The sequence below is a fragment of the Thermobia domestica genome, chromosome 13 (assembly GCF_964235325.1).
Source record: "Thermobia domestica chromosome 13, izTheDome1.hap1.1, whole genome shotgun sequence".
Taxonomy (NCBI): Eukaryota; Metazoa; Arthropoda; class Insecta; order Zygentoma; family Lepismatidae; genus Thermobia; species Thermobia domestica.
Window position 1 is genome coordinate 145,743,099 of NC_137466.1, and position 13,751 is coordinate 145,756,849.

The 13,751-nt window shown below is 36.9% G+C and overlaps 1 protein-coding gene across 2 annotated transcripts in view; it reads right to left on the reverse strand.

The window, feature by feature from the left end:
- The window catches only part of LOC145668616 (glyceraldehyde-3-phosphate dehydrogenase-like), a 62,411-nt gene that overhangs the window by 16,532 nt on the left and 32,128 nt on the right, over positions 1 to 13,751 (reverse strand). For both annotated transcript variants that reach the window (XM_081736655.1, XM_081736654.1), the window contains exon 3: positions 5,610 to 5,733. In XM_081736655.1, coding sequence (XP_081592781.1) covers positions 5,610 to 5,733 — 124 coding nt within the window. The remainder of the gene's footprint in view (positions 1 to 5,609; positions 5,734 to 13,751) is intronic.

Sequence of the window (13,751 nt, forward strand, 5' to 3'; positions counted from 1 at the left end):
CGAAACTCCACCGCCATCTTGAAATGTGATTTTTTTGAAATGGAAAAATAGTCATGTAATATACTTATTTGGGAGATTTAGGATCAACGTTATAGTTATTTACGAAAATCAGACTGATACTCGTATGTTGAAAGTTTGGGTTACGGAAACATGTAAGTTAATGTCTACAAAGAAAACTAACAGCGAAAATTTGATATCCAAGTTGTATATTAGTATATTATTATTTATGACATTACTTCCAATTTGCTTCACATAATGCCGAAAAGAACTGTTCCGGTCTGGAAGAACCATTTCCGCTTTTTATGCGCTTTTGGTGAAAACTATGTGGAGTTTATATAGCTACCTTTTGTTAAATGACGTACTAATATAAACCACAACACAATAAAACCTGATAGGTTGGAACCCAATTATTACGTACTGTACGTAGATAACTATTTTTCACTACTTACTATATTTTTCATTCAACTTTCTTTGTCCGCCTTCATAAGCAATAGCAACTTGGGACGAGCGTAGCATGTGATATCAGGATTAAAAGTGGACTACTACAGTCGAATGTATTTTCTTGATAATCCAAACTTTCAACATACGAGTATCAGTCTCAGATTTTCGTAAATAACTATAAAGATGATCCTAAATTTTCCAAATAAGTACAGATAACGATCACTAAAGTTCATAATTGACTGAAAACATGTTGGCCCTAATTGATATACCACATGATTATCTTTCCATTTCAAAAACTATCGCATATTTTTAAAATTACGGATTTTAAGATGGCGGCGGAGGTTTGTGATATACTCTTCCCATTCTTTTGCCAATATGTGAAATTACCACAGTTTGCATTGTCTATCTATCACTATTTTTACTACTTAAAAGTTTGATTTATTTCTATAACATAGCACAGCCAATATCTCACCAACTTTGACCCCCCTCCCCCTCTGTATCTGGAGCTTAGCCGCTATAACTTTGCACATATACATATTTTCACAACCTCTATTAGGCGCACTATGTCTCATCCCGCAACTCGATTCATCCATTTGGACCCTTTACTTGTCGGTCCTTTTGCGTAGTTAAACAACTGTAAGCAGATTTTGAGTCCATATGAAACGTTTACTAACTACTGGATACGAATAATTGAAATTATGCAGTCTAGGAAGTGAACCTCCTTAACTATGACAAACTCGATTTCACACAAACGTTCAACATAGTAGCTAAACGTTGCTTGAACATTTTGTTGTGTTTTCACTAGAATCCCCTGTTTTACTAGTTATCTACTTTTCGGAAAGTAACCTATACAAATTTTCGTTTATATCGCAATTCTATTTTGTGTTCAAAATGTGATACGATACCGCTTAAACCTGATTTGTATTTTTGCATGTACAGGTATTTATTAAATTCCTCATTAAAACAGATTTTCGTATGTTCCAAATCGTGAAATATTGGTGAAAAGTAACGTCATTTCAGGTGTATACAAGAAAATGTAAAACTGATGAGGAAACGCTGGTGACGGGTCACAAGAAATAGCCACTGATCAACAGAAAGATTTCTTTTTACCCAATATACCCTGCTTGGCAATTTAAAAAGACAAGGTAACGCCATACAACACTTATCCCGATGGGCTTTACCATTGGGAGAGGAGTTTGGTGGCGCTATTTGAGCGCTGCTTCATAGTTTCAGGGAAAAAGGGACAGAGTCTGAGAACCTAAAAGTATACAAGAGAAAAACTAAGTATACGGTATTGTGAGTAATGCAACAAAGCCTTACACTGTATTTACTCGAGCACACGGTAGACAAATGCCTTCCCAAGAAAGACTGGTACACGGTCAATGCACTCTGACCCCTCTCCGCATCCTCTCCTACCTCCTTCCGACTATTTGGCTGTCTTTGGTTAATGTAAGGCCGGTTTTATGAAAACACTTCTCATTATTCCGCTAGTTGCTACTCTTTCCACTTAGTTTACAACCTTAAATACACCCACTGCCCATTCTTGTACCTAGGCGAAACTAACCTATTCGCATGAACGATCACATACTCTTGCGGTATCTAATTTCTCTACCTGTCCGAGACCACACTATCCCTCAAAACAGTATATTACAGTACACTTTCCGTGTAAGTATCTTTAAAATTATTTCCGCACATTGCCAACGAACTATCCACTTGGTATTAACTATACGCTGGTGTGCAAAACTTAAGGACGAGATACACGAAGTAAATATTGCGTAATCGGTGGAAGTTAATGAAAGCCTGGCAGCATATTGCCAGAAGTCTCTCACACATGCACTGGTAGCAAGCGCTGCATAGTGTAACTGGAGCGCCGAATAAATGCTTCCAACTTGAAGCAATTGAGTAAAAGGAAAGGATGTGTGTGTCAAGTTACAAGAATTGCGGTACTGTTATAACATGGTCCGGAGACATTTTGACGACTTCAAACGGAAAACTTATCAGGAAACTAGAAGAAGAATTAAGTGTGACCCAGAAGCTTTGTATTGCCCACAGCAGGTTTCATATGCATGAGTGTTCCGAACCACAGGCAATGCTACACGAATGAGAGGTGATCGACTAGAGTAGCGAACGAATGCTACGTTGTGCAACAGGTAAGAAGCGCCCGGCGTCAGTAAGTCCAGTTGTAGACATCTAAGAGGACTAAGTAACCCAATCTCATGCTCCACAGTGGCACGTCGACTGCATGGGAGCGGTCTCATTGTCAGACTATGATTACGTTGAGTTTCGTTGACATCCGCACAACAGCGGCAGTTTGCCGTGGTGGCAAGAACTTCAGAAATTGACCGAGGAGGAGTGGGGTGGGTTGTTCTCCGATGAGAGCAAATTCAGTCTTAGTGATTCTGGATGTACTATCATTTGGGATCTAGGAACACGCAATGAACCCCGTATCATTTTATTGGTCGGGTGTTCTTGTGTGGAAAGGGATAATATATGGGAATACAGACCTTCAAATTTTTGAACGTTGTACACTCACCGGTCAGCATTATTTTAACATTGTGCTCTTCCATATGTGTCTTTCCAAAGGTGGAGTCACCCCGAACTACTTTATGGATGATGACCGTGTCGAACAGCGCAGGTAACTGAGCTCTTCAAACGGGAGATTTATAAACTCCATACCACAATTCATCAACTTTGTAAGCAGCATGGGAACACGCTGCTGATCATGTATAGCTAGCTATGATAATCACACACACCCTTTTTATGAACCATTTCCCTCCTGTAATATCAGGGGACTTAATAAGTAGCATAGGTTTCAGTGTAAGTTTTATGTCACCGATCTATGCCACTTGAAATTTACACAGAATGCCAATGTTAGTTTAACACACCAGTATTTTTATATTTGCTTTTTTCTTTTGTTTTTGGTAATTTTCTAGAAATTTTCATTCTACATTACTGTCATCACTATTTTAATATTTTTCACTAATTTATGTACTTTTAATATTTTGCATAATTTTATAACTTTTCTTCGTTTCTTCTGTATTAGTACCGATTAACCTGTCCTATTAATATAACGTGACTGCATTCCTACGTGGTGAACAATAAGATGACATTTTTGTTATATCAATCTTAAATTTGTTTCCTTTACTGAAAGAATTATAAAGAGAGAAAAAAAAAACTGATAGGAATAGAGGATGCCGCGAATGTAAATGTGGTTATGTAACTTATTAACAAGATGTAGAAACTAAGTGTGTTTTCTTAGGTGTAACTATCTTAAGAGATTCTTCTTCCTGTTATTAGTGACATAGGTTACAGTTAATATTCTTATTCCATCTAAATGACCATCCTTACAGTGGTAATTTAAGAGAAAAATATTTTCGAAAGCCACTACTTTTTCATCCTTAGTCGCTCCGAGTACGATAAACTATGAATACTTATAGGTCTCAAAACAAATACGTTGGCCAACATGTAAAAACACTAATAACTATATAACCTAAACTAGAGACCTGCATGGGCCGGGCTTGGGCGGGCCGACTCTGTTATTTCTTTGGGCCGGGCCGGGCTTGGGCGGGCCGACACTTATTTCTTTGGGCCGGGCCGGGCTTGGGCGGGCCGACACTTATTTCTTTGGGCCGGGCCGGGCTTGGGCTGGCCGAACTGATTTCTCTTCAGGTCGGGCCGGGCTGGGCCCGATCAATTGCAATTCTTTAATAATTATAGACTTTCTTTAAATGATAATTGGAATAAAGCCAGACGTTGAAGAAGTGTGTCCGTGAAAAATGTTACAAAGAATGCAATAGCTATTTACAGTTTGTGTTGCTTAGTGGCTCCACTTTCACTATAGAGGATTGCAGGCATTATGCGGTAAATTGAACTCTGACCTTGACCTTCACTGAACTCAAAATATAACAGGAAGGGGTGGGAATGTTTTGACTGTCGCTAAACAATATTGCCATCCTCACTTTATGCTAAAAATCAATTAAGTTAGGTTTTTGTTACAGGGAATGGAGATTTTGTTCTCTCGATGACAGGCAAAGTTCTAGGAGGCAATGGTAACATTCGGGAGGCAAGCGTCAGGTTGTAAACCAGTGTTTAGAAAAGGTTTCTGAGATTAGGTCAAATTTAGTACTAAATTTTGAGAAAGATTGGGGCTCGAGCTATTTTTTTTTAATTATCGGGCCGGGGTCGGGCCAAAAACTTTTAAAATTTATCGGGCCCGGGCCGGGCTTGGGCGAAGAATTTTAAAAAAGTTATCGGGCCGGGCCGAAAATCTCCTAAACTTTTCGGGCCCGGGCTGGGCCGGGCCTAGGTACGTTCGGGCTGGATTGGGCTCGGGCCGAAAAATTCGGCCCGTGCAGGTCTCTAACCTAAACACAACCATCACTTCGCCGTATATATCAGGATATACGCATATATTTTTTTATGAAGTGGTATTTCCATAAAATACAAGTTATGCTTAGATTTAACCAGTCAAGCAAATATACTTTAGCCGATACTGTCCGATTTGTCATTGTCTTAGGAGCCTCGCGAATCAGAACATTGATCAAATATACTGAAAGTGACCTATTTTGGACTGACTAACGTGTCAAAACAAAAGAATGTGAATTTGGTCAAAATAAATTTCAATTTTAAAAAGCACCGTAAGACTAACTCTTACACTGTATTAATATTAAACAAATTTACATTTCTTGAATATATGAATGACTACATCTTGTTCTCCTAACAAATAATACAGGTTTTATAACAAATTGTCAAGTACGAAATCCTTACGCTTTCTTAAAAATAAGTTATGGCTATTATTTCTATTGTTCTATTTATTTTTGACTGAATTAAAGTTACTTCTAATCACTAGAAATATCATGTATACAAAACTGTTTCGCTGTCATTTAAATTAACGTGAAATAGTCGAGAAAGTGAAAAGAACTGGAATAGAAGAGTACAAAAGTAAAGTACTGATTAAAGAAAAACTCCGGAATTACGTCAGTGATGGTTTTAGTCATTACCGCTGTTGTTATTACACTGAGATAAGAAAACAAGGAGTAAACAAAATTCTAAGCAAAGCTCCACGCTGTTCAGTCTCACGACGGTAAAAAACGTATACATGAACTCATTGTGCCCATCTGACATGCTCACACTGGAAACCCTTTATTGTAGCTGTATTATACACTCACCATTCACAACAAGGAAGCCGTCTTCAGCTTTCACTTCACCTTTAAACCTTCCGTGTGTGGAATCATATTTGAACATGTACACCATGTAATCCAAAGCGATAAACGGGTCATTGATTGCTACCACCTACAAAGAGAATTTCATCTTAATTAGAAACTACACCATAATATATTACTATAAAATGTGTAATAAATATTTACAATGTTTTGCTATATCATTAAAGATACATAAACAATATTGGAACTAATATATCGCACTATGAATGAAAAAGCAATTCGGTTTTTTTCTCAAATTCTGCACTCTAACGAGTACTACGGTTGTTCGATTAGTTTTATTTTACAACGATTCGCCAAAGGTAATCGTTAACCCTGGTTCGGCTAATAATATAAGTAAACTTTTAGTGGTAGTAATTATTCACACCTTAAAATATCTTCCGTGATTACATTTACTAGTATTCTCACCTTTTATACGGAAATTACAAAACGATGATACGTATTAAACAATTTTATTCGTTGATTCTCTTTGAATGAATATGCACATAGACTGTCTTGCAATCGTACATGTTTGTTAGGTATCTATAAACAACTACATAGCAACTAATTATACAATAATGTATATATCTTATATATTTTGAAAACATTCTTCTTTTGTTATTTTTAAATTAACATTATATCTGGTATAGTGCTTATGTAGAAGCACTTTCTGCCCAAAAATACAAGTAATTATCAATTTATACAACGTATCTCGTTGTAATTTTCAACCCACTAATTTTTTTTATTAAGTGTTGTATATGAATAACTATCCTCACATGAAAGCTTGAACCTTCTGCTTTCCGAGAAGTCATTTTTCAATATAGTTCCCACCAGCGTCGACGCAAGTCATTTTTCAATATAGTTCCCACCAGCGTCGACGCACTTGCGTCAACGATTCACTATTTCTTGCATGCCGTCGGTGAAGAATGAGCCAATCCCAGTTGTTGACATTACGAATTCACTGTCTTAGGACCTCCATGTTAGATGCGAAACTGGTCGTGAGCTGTTTAAGCTTTGGGAATAACCAAAAGTCACAGGGGTTAACATCCCCGGTAAGGTGGATGCGGTAAAATATCCCCGAAATGGAGCCTCTGCAACGCGGGGGTGCCCCGCGGCTTGTGTGCGGCGTTGCGTTGTAGTGTTGAAGGATAACATTTTAGTGAAGACAAACTTCACACAGGCATACGTAAACATGTTAGTGTTTGCGTGTAGCTCTCGAAGTTGGCAGTAGTGCCACATGTCAAAAGATTAATCAGCACCAGTTTCACTGTCCCAAAAGATTGTGACTAACGGCTAATGGCTCAGTTTCGAACTACTTCGGATGGGGAATGTCTGTACCCCACTGACTGGTGTCGGACGATCTCGGGCTCGAAATGATAGACCCGAAGTCGTCCCCAGTTACGAGACGCACGAGAAAAGCATCTCCTTCGGTGTTGGAACGGGCCACATTTTGCTCACATTTTTGCGAGCTCGTTTCATTTCCTTGTAAACTGACCCGGAACGCAGCTTCAACACTTTCTTGAACCCAAACTCGTCGCTTCTTAAGATACAATTCACTGTTCTGAGTGATTACCCATTGCTTGTGTCGATCACCGTGAACCAGTGTATCAACTTATCCAACTTTTTCTGCAGTGGATGCAGTCACTGGCTGTTCATTGCGGTCCTCGCCATGCAGACACGTGGCTGGACTGTGCGCAGTCTGAACCCTTTTCCTCATTGTGCTAAAGTCTTATATGCTTCCTGACTCACGCGACAATTGACATCACCTTCCACGGTCAGAAATTTGATTATCGCACTACGTTTTAACCGGTTTACAAAAAACTTATGCCTCTTCTTCATTTATTTACTCAAGTACGCAGTACTATTTGATTCAGATTTACAGTGTGTAAATTCAATTTAGGATCTTTCGACCCTAATAAAGTTTCACACCATTTCTCTATTCATGTAATCATTATTAACCCTGCAACTGCGTTGTTATCGGTGGGACCGAGTTTAATTAACAAAATATATTTGTGAAGCAGAAGGTTTAAGATTTTGTTTGGGAGTACAATTATGTGGGTACAACAAAAACTAAGGGTTTGAGGCAAAATTGATTCCACAACGCTCATTTTGTACCTAGGTATTTGTACCTCAACTATTTCAAAAGCTATCATGATTTTTACGTATGGCTATACGCACAGGTTGAACGAGCTATCATTTTGTTATCCATATGCACGACTTATTGTATAGGCCAACATGTTAGTTTCACACGTATCAGCCAAATAAAACAAACAATTAGTGACGACGAACTAAGATGCGAGAAAAATTAAGTGCGAAATTCAACATTCTTTTCTTGAAAAATCTGACTAATACGGATTGTTAAGTCTCCAAAGATTTAGTGTCCTAGTTTTTATTATATTCTATACTGTTTATTTACTGAACATTTTTGTTGCTTTGTCCCGGAAACAAAAAAAGTATCTGAAAACCACTATGTATATTTAAGACAATTTGGAATTAAGTCCTATTAAGTCCTTTTATTCTTGAAATTATGGTAACCACAATCAGACTGTCTATGTGAGAAAATCACTCCACACTGCAAGGAACTTAAAATTGAATGATCTCAATTGACTATCTTCTCAGACTCAAGTGATTAAGTGAAATAATTTCCTTGTGTTGCCATTAAAGGAAATACACTCATAGAACTCCAGATGTTCAACGTGTGCTAACCAACCTTCTCAGGAGAGAAATACTTTTTACAATTCCTTGTAAACACCACACGTACAAAAAACAAACTTGTGATTTCATAATATTTATTTATTTATTTAGTCGACAATTACGCAGTTCTATCTATGATCCAGATTGACAATGCATTCAGTTGAAGATCTTTTGGTCTAATAAAATTTAATTTAATATTAAAATTACTCTATATAGCATATATTATGCAGTATTGGGCTCACTTAAACCCGACAAGTCTGCTTTTATTCTTAATCACTGAAACATCCATTTTTTTTATTTTTTATTTTTTTTTTTTACCGCTATACATAACAAGTTATTCGGCAGCAGTTCTTAAGATAAAAATAATCTTGAAGTAGATAATGTTACGTAACAACTGGCACTGAATAACACGAGCAGAAAGTGTGATAAAATACCAAATGTAAACGCAAAGAAAATGCAGATTGGAAAACTCGCGATTGAAAATTTGCATTAAAATTATGCTTAGTTGGGGAGAGGATGGATTAAGAATTGTTATTTCTCATTAATATTTCAAGATAGTAATTGACGCACTAGTTAGAAAAACAGAACACTTATGTCGTTGACTGCAGTTTTTCTTGTGCAATTTCAACCACTTATTTTCTGGTCTTGTTTACCAGGTTAGGTCACATATGATAAATCAGCAGTGGACAAACACTGTTCGAAGGTTCCCCCGATTCCTCTCACTTATCACCTTCCCCTTAGCCTCTGAGTATAAACGTGGAAAAATCTAATACTTTAAAATACGCTTTGTACAGTTCTATAAATTTTTTTAACCACTAAACCCTTTACCAAAAGTGAAACGTATACGAAGTGATTTGATCTTCATAAGAATGACAATCTGGTGAACAAGGTGACAGGAATAAAAGGCTGAAGCTTTAAAGGAAAACACGCGACCAACGAAATGACTTCTATCTCTTAACAATTCATCACTGATGTTCTTTAAAACTGTCATGATTTCTTTTAATTAACTACATGAACAAAATGAATAGTCAAGGAATGCATTATAATGTGACAGAATTTCTAAAATTTGTTACATTAGAATAGTAAAATAGGAAAATTCAAGGAACTGACCGATATAATATACATAACCTAAATAAAAACAAAGTAATATGACCCACCTACAAACGATTAGGGTGTTGCACTATGAACTTTGTACGTAGATCAAGGATCAGTGTAACTTAGGAATAACATGTCAACACTGTCAAAGTATTCTGCAAATATACAAGAGTCAAAAATGGTAGAAATATTATGGAATATGCCACCAACCACCCTTTTCAAGAATGCATTTGATTCGAGTAAGACTATATAATATGTTGTAGTATTTGGTAAGAGTTATAAAGCATTTGAATATGAAGCTAATTAAGGCGCGGGTAAAAGAGCTGTTCCTTTTGAATTTTAAGCAAAGGAATGCCTTGTCATCACAAATTCACTTCACGGAAAAACCTGCAGAAACCTGTACAAATTGTTCATTAAATTATCGTGTTTTGTTCTATATTGACTACATAAGCACGTGCTTTACTTCTGCTTCATTGATTTCTAGCTTGAGCCCATTAGGGGCGGATCCAGGACCGACTTCTGGGGGGGGGGGGTTGTCATACTGCTACTTTTAAGAGCACCGAACTCGAACTTTGGAATTGGTTATATATATATATATATAAAATAAAGTTTTCCTATTCGGGGGGAGGGCGATTGTCCTCCACCTGGAGCCCATTACCGAAGAATAACCACGTAAATTTCAACGAACATACCAGCACTAGAAATCGATCATTTGGCACTAACTTCCTGTCATTTATTATATCCCCCCCCAAGTTTTCGTCTCGTATGGAATGATGCTCTTAAGTTGCAGTGCAGAATTTTCATTAGCAGCACTCTTCTTGGTAGCACAACAGAACTTTTTCGTAGCACCCAGCAGAATCAAGTAGGCGTTGCCGTGTCACACCCGAAACAAAGACAGTATGGTGGCATGGGTAAGAAAATAATCCCTAAAGATCCATTATCTGAATTGAACTGAAGATTTTGTTATGACAATTTCTTAAATAAGTGAAAAACCATAGTTAAATTCCATTATATCCATATAGTATGATAATTTTTATTTGTAATTTAACATGAATCAGCATTATGTACTGGTGTAGGAGTACAAAAAGTGACATAAGCTAGCCCGCGAGAAGCGTGGTTCACTCCCAAATAATGGTGTCGTAGGACGATTTTCAACGAGTTCTCAGATATCTAGTTAACTCGTCGTTACACGCACCCGCGGCAAAAAACACCTGCACTTTCCTTATTCTAAGACAATAGGGGCGGAGGGGCCGAGTTATCCCCTACCAACCCCACCTCTACCTGACCCTGACCGGTTTTGCCAGTCACGCGCATGGTTCTGGAGTGGAAGGGTGTGTATTGGTCACCGTGAGCAAATTGCTAACGGGCATGTTCTGGTGTTAAGTGTTGTATTTCAAGGGCCGTTTGCTCATTCTTTAAACGTATTGTTTGAAGAGTAGAACAGCAGATGGCACTAGTATCGTGCAAAGCTGCAAAGAACAAGTATATTGTATTACTTTCCACATGGCGCAAGGACGATGGATTGATGAACATGTGATGCATGCAAACCATGAATTACCTTCTACAATAAAAACAAATGTGGTGTAGATGTCAGTGACGCCATGCAAAAAGAGTATAGAGTATCGAGTGTATCAAATCGCTGGCCACTAACCATGTTTTTCTTTGAATTGAATGTTGGTGGAATAAATTCGTTTGTTATTTGGAAAGCCAACAACATGGGAGATAATGAATTCAGCAAGCCTGCAAGAAAAGACTTCTTGAAATCAGTTGGTCGACAGCTTATTATGGATCATGTGCAAAGAATAATAGCTGCAAACTATCCAATCGCAAGGTCAATAAAGGACCGGCTAGTTGAAATATTCCAACTTCAGCCAATTAGACAAGAATCTCAAGCAGCACCTGATCAGCGAGGTCACAATAGAGTTTGCGGTATCTGCCCTCGTAGAAAGAACAGGAAAACTACTGTCTTATGCATCAACTGCAACACTCCGAAATGCAAGGAACATAAGACCATAGGTGCGTGAAGTTGGCAGGACCACTAACAGCTCAAATTCTGAAACTCGGTACAGAATTTGATGCACCGAGCGTGGCCAAGGACCAGGTGTAAACGATAAGGACGGAGAAGGTAACATGTAAATATACGTTCTAAATTTCACTGGACTAGTTTCATAACATCACTGTTCTAGTACATCAATGATGTTTTTGTACATTTTTTTGTATTTGTAATAATAAAACGTGTGTCAATATGGCGGAGAAAATTTCCTATAGCCCAAATAGCTAATGCGGCAATTTGCTCACAGCGCGTGTTCTGGCGTTACTTTGTAAATCAAAGAGTGCAGCAATATGCTAACGTGGCGTGTTCTCGTGTATTAATAGAAAATTCAAAAACTGTGAAAACAACAAAAATTCTCAAAATCTTTAGGTTAATCTTTTTTAGGTACTGAAAGTGTCTATAATAAGCTAAGAAGCCAAAATTTCATAGAATAAATTTTTTACTCTCAATAAAAATGTACGAATACTGATATTAACAATCAAAACTTGCGTGAGCAAATTGCCGTCATGGCGTGTCCTCATGTTACAATTGAGGGGCGTGTACTGACGTGTTAAATAATACATTGAAAGTGTGAATCCAACATTGTAATGATAAAATATCAAGTATAGATGTTATGAGAAACTTCCAAATAGAATCATCCAACGATTATGTGAAATTATCCAAAGTGAATACCAAAAACTTAAGCTTACGAACATTTGAGCATAATGTCATGAGAAAACATGGAATAGAAAAAAATTTTCATTATGTCGTCTTGGAAATAATAGTACTGCAACAATATATTAATGTATAAAGTGGATATTATCTAGAATTCCCCTATTGCCCGAATAGGTATTTGTGCGTGTGAATTAGTGAAATAAAAATATAAAAATAAAAAAATGCAAAAGCCAAAGTGAAATGTGTGCAAGTGCTATATACGTGTCAGTAAAAATAAATAAGCCGACATTTCAATAAAATATCATTTTTGTTATTGAGCTTTGGTTTCTTTTATAATATGGGCTATCGTAAACATAACAGTATCAATATTCATACACATGATACGTATTTCATAAATATGTTAATTGAAGCTTTTGGAAAATAAAATATATCAATTTATCCGACGTCTAGGTATTTGATTCAAACAGAGCAAAATCTCATGTCAATAAATATATTTTGAGTGAAATCATTACGCATGTGTTAAAGGTAAATATTGAGTAATTAATTTTTATGTTAGAGCTTTCGTAAATTATTTCCTTCTTCAATCACGAAGTCGAAGACATTAATCATACAACTGTGCAATGGTTCAAATCCTGAATTCCATATGCAGCATGAACAGATTTAAGTTGAGCAAACCATCAGTGGTAAGTAACTAGTACGAGGTATAATGTTGGGTTAATCTGATTAATGCTATATGCCGAACCCCCACTGGTTAAAGAAATGCTGCACTAAACAGGAATCGAACCGAATCACTAAGAAAAAGGAGTACCGAACAAGGTACGAACCCATGCCGGTTAAAACACGAAGACTGAATGAAAGTAGGTCAGTTACTAAATTGTCAAAAGCGACAGAAAGACTAGTATCTTTGTTTACGAAGTAAAACTTCTAAACATGAAAAATCCTATACTGGTTAAAATAGAAATAGCGTATCACTAATGATAGTTTCAAGCAATTATTTGTCTACAGGGATGTAAATTTGACAGGCGAAATAGGGTTAGTAAAATCAGGCTAATATCTTCCTGACGGATTGTAGGATAATTCTCTGGAAGTTAATGTAGTTATGGTTGAGTTTTCTTTTACGTCTGTTCAACCCGAGGATATGAAGAACGTGACTTTACGTCGGCAACAAACCATCCTGGAACTAATCCGGTTTAGAGGGCACACAGAACAGTTTCTTTCCCCATCATACCAACACTCAATACAGCTGAATATAAGACTACGCCTACATTTCAGCTGGATGTAGGTATAATTATGCATATTTAGGACATTCACTTAATACAAATAGATGTAAATATATTTGACATCTAATACCTAGGTGCAGTGATGACAAACTAGTCTACGAGGAAATAGTAATATTATGGTAATGGAAGGAAATTTCAACAGTGATTAACCTTTAAATCCTTTATTCCAGTAAGAATATTTGTATATTTTTCAACTTAACTATTCAATACATGGGTAGATTCTTATGAATGCACTAGCCTTACCGTTCCATCTTACTATTTTCTACTGTGTATCAAGAAGTATTTAATGAGACGTAGAACAGGTAAATACTACTTAGCACTAAATATAAATTTTTG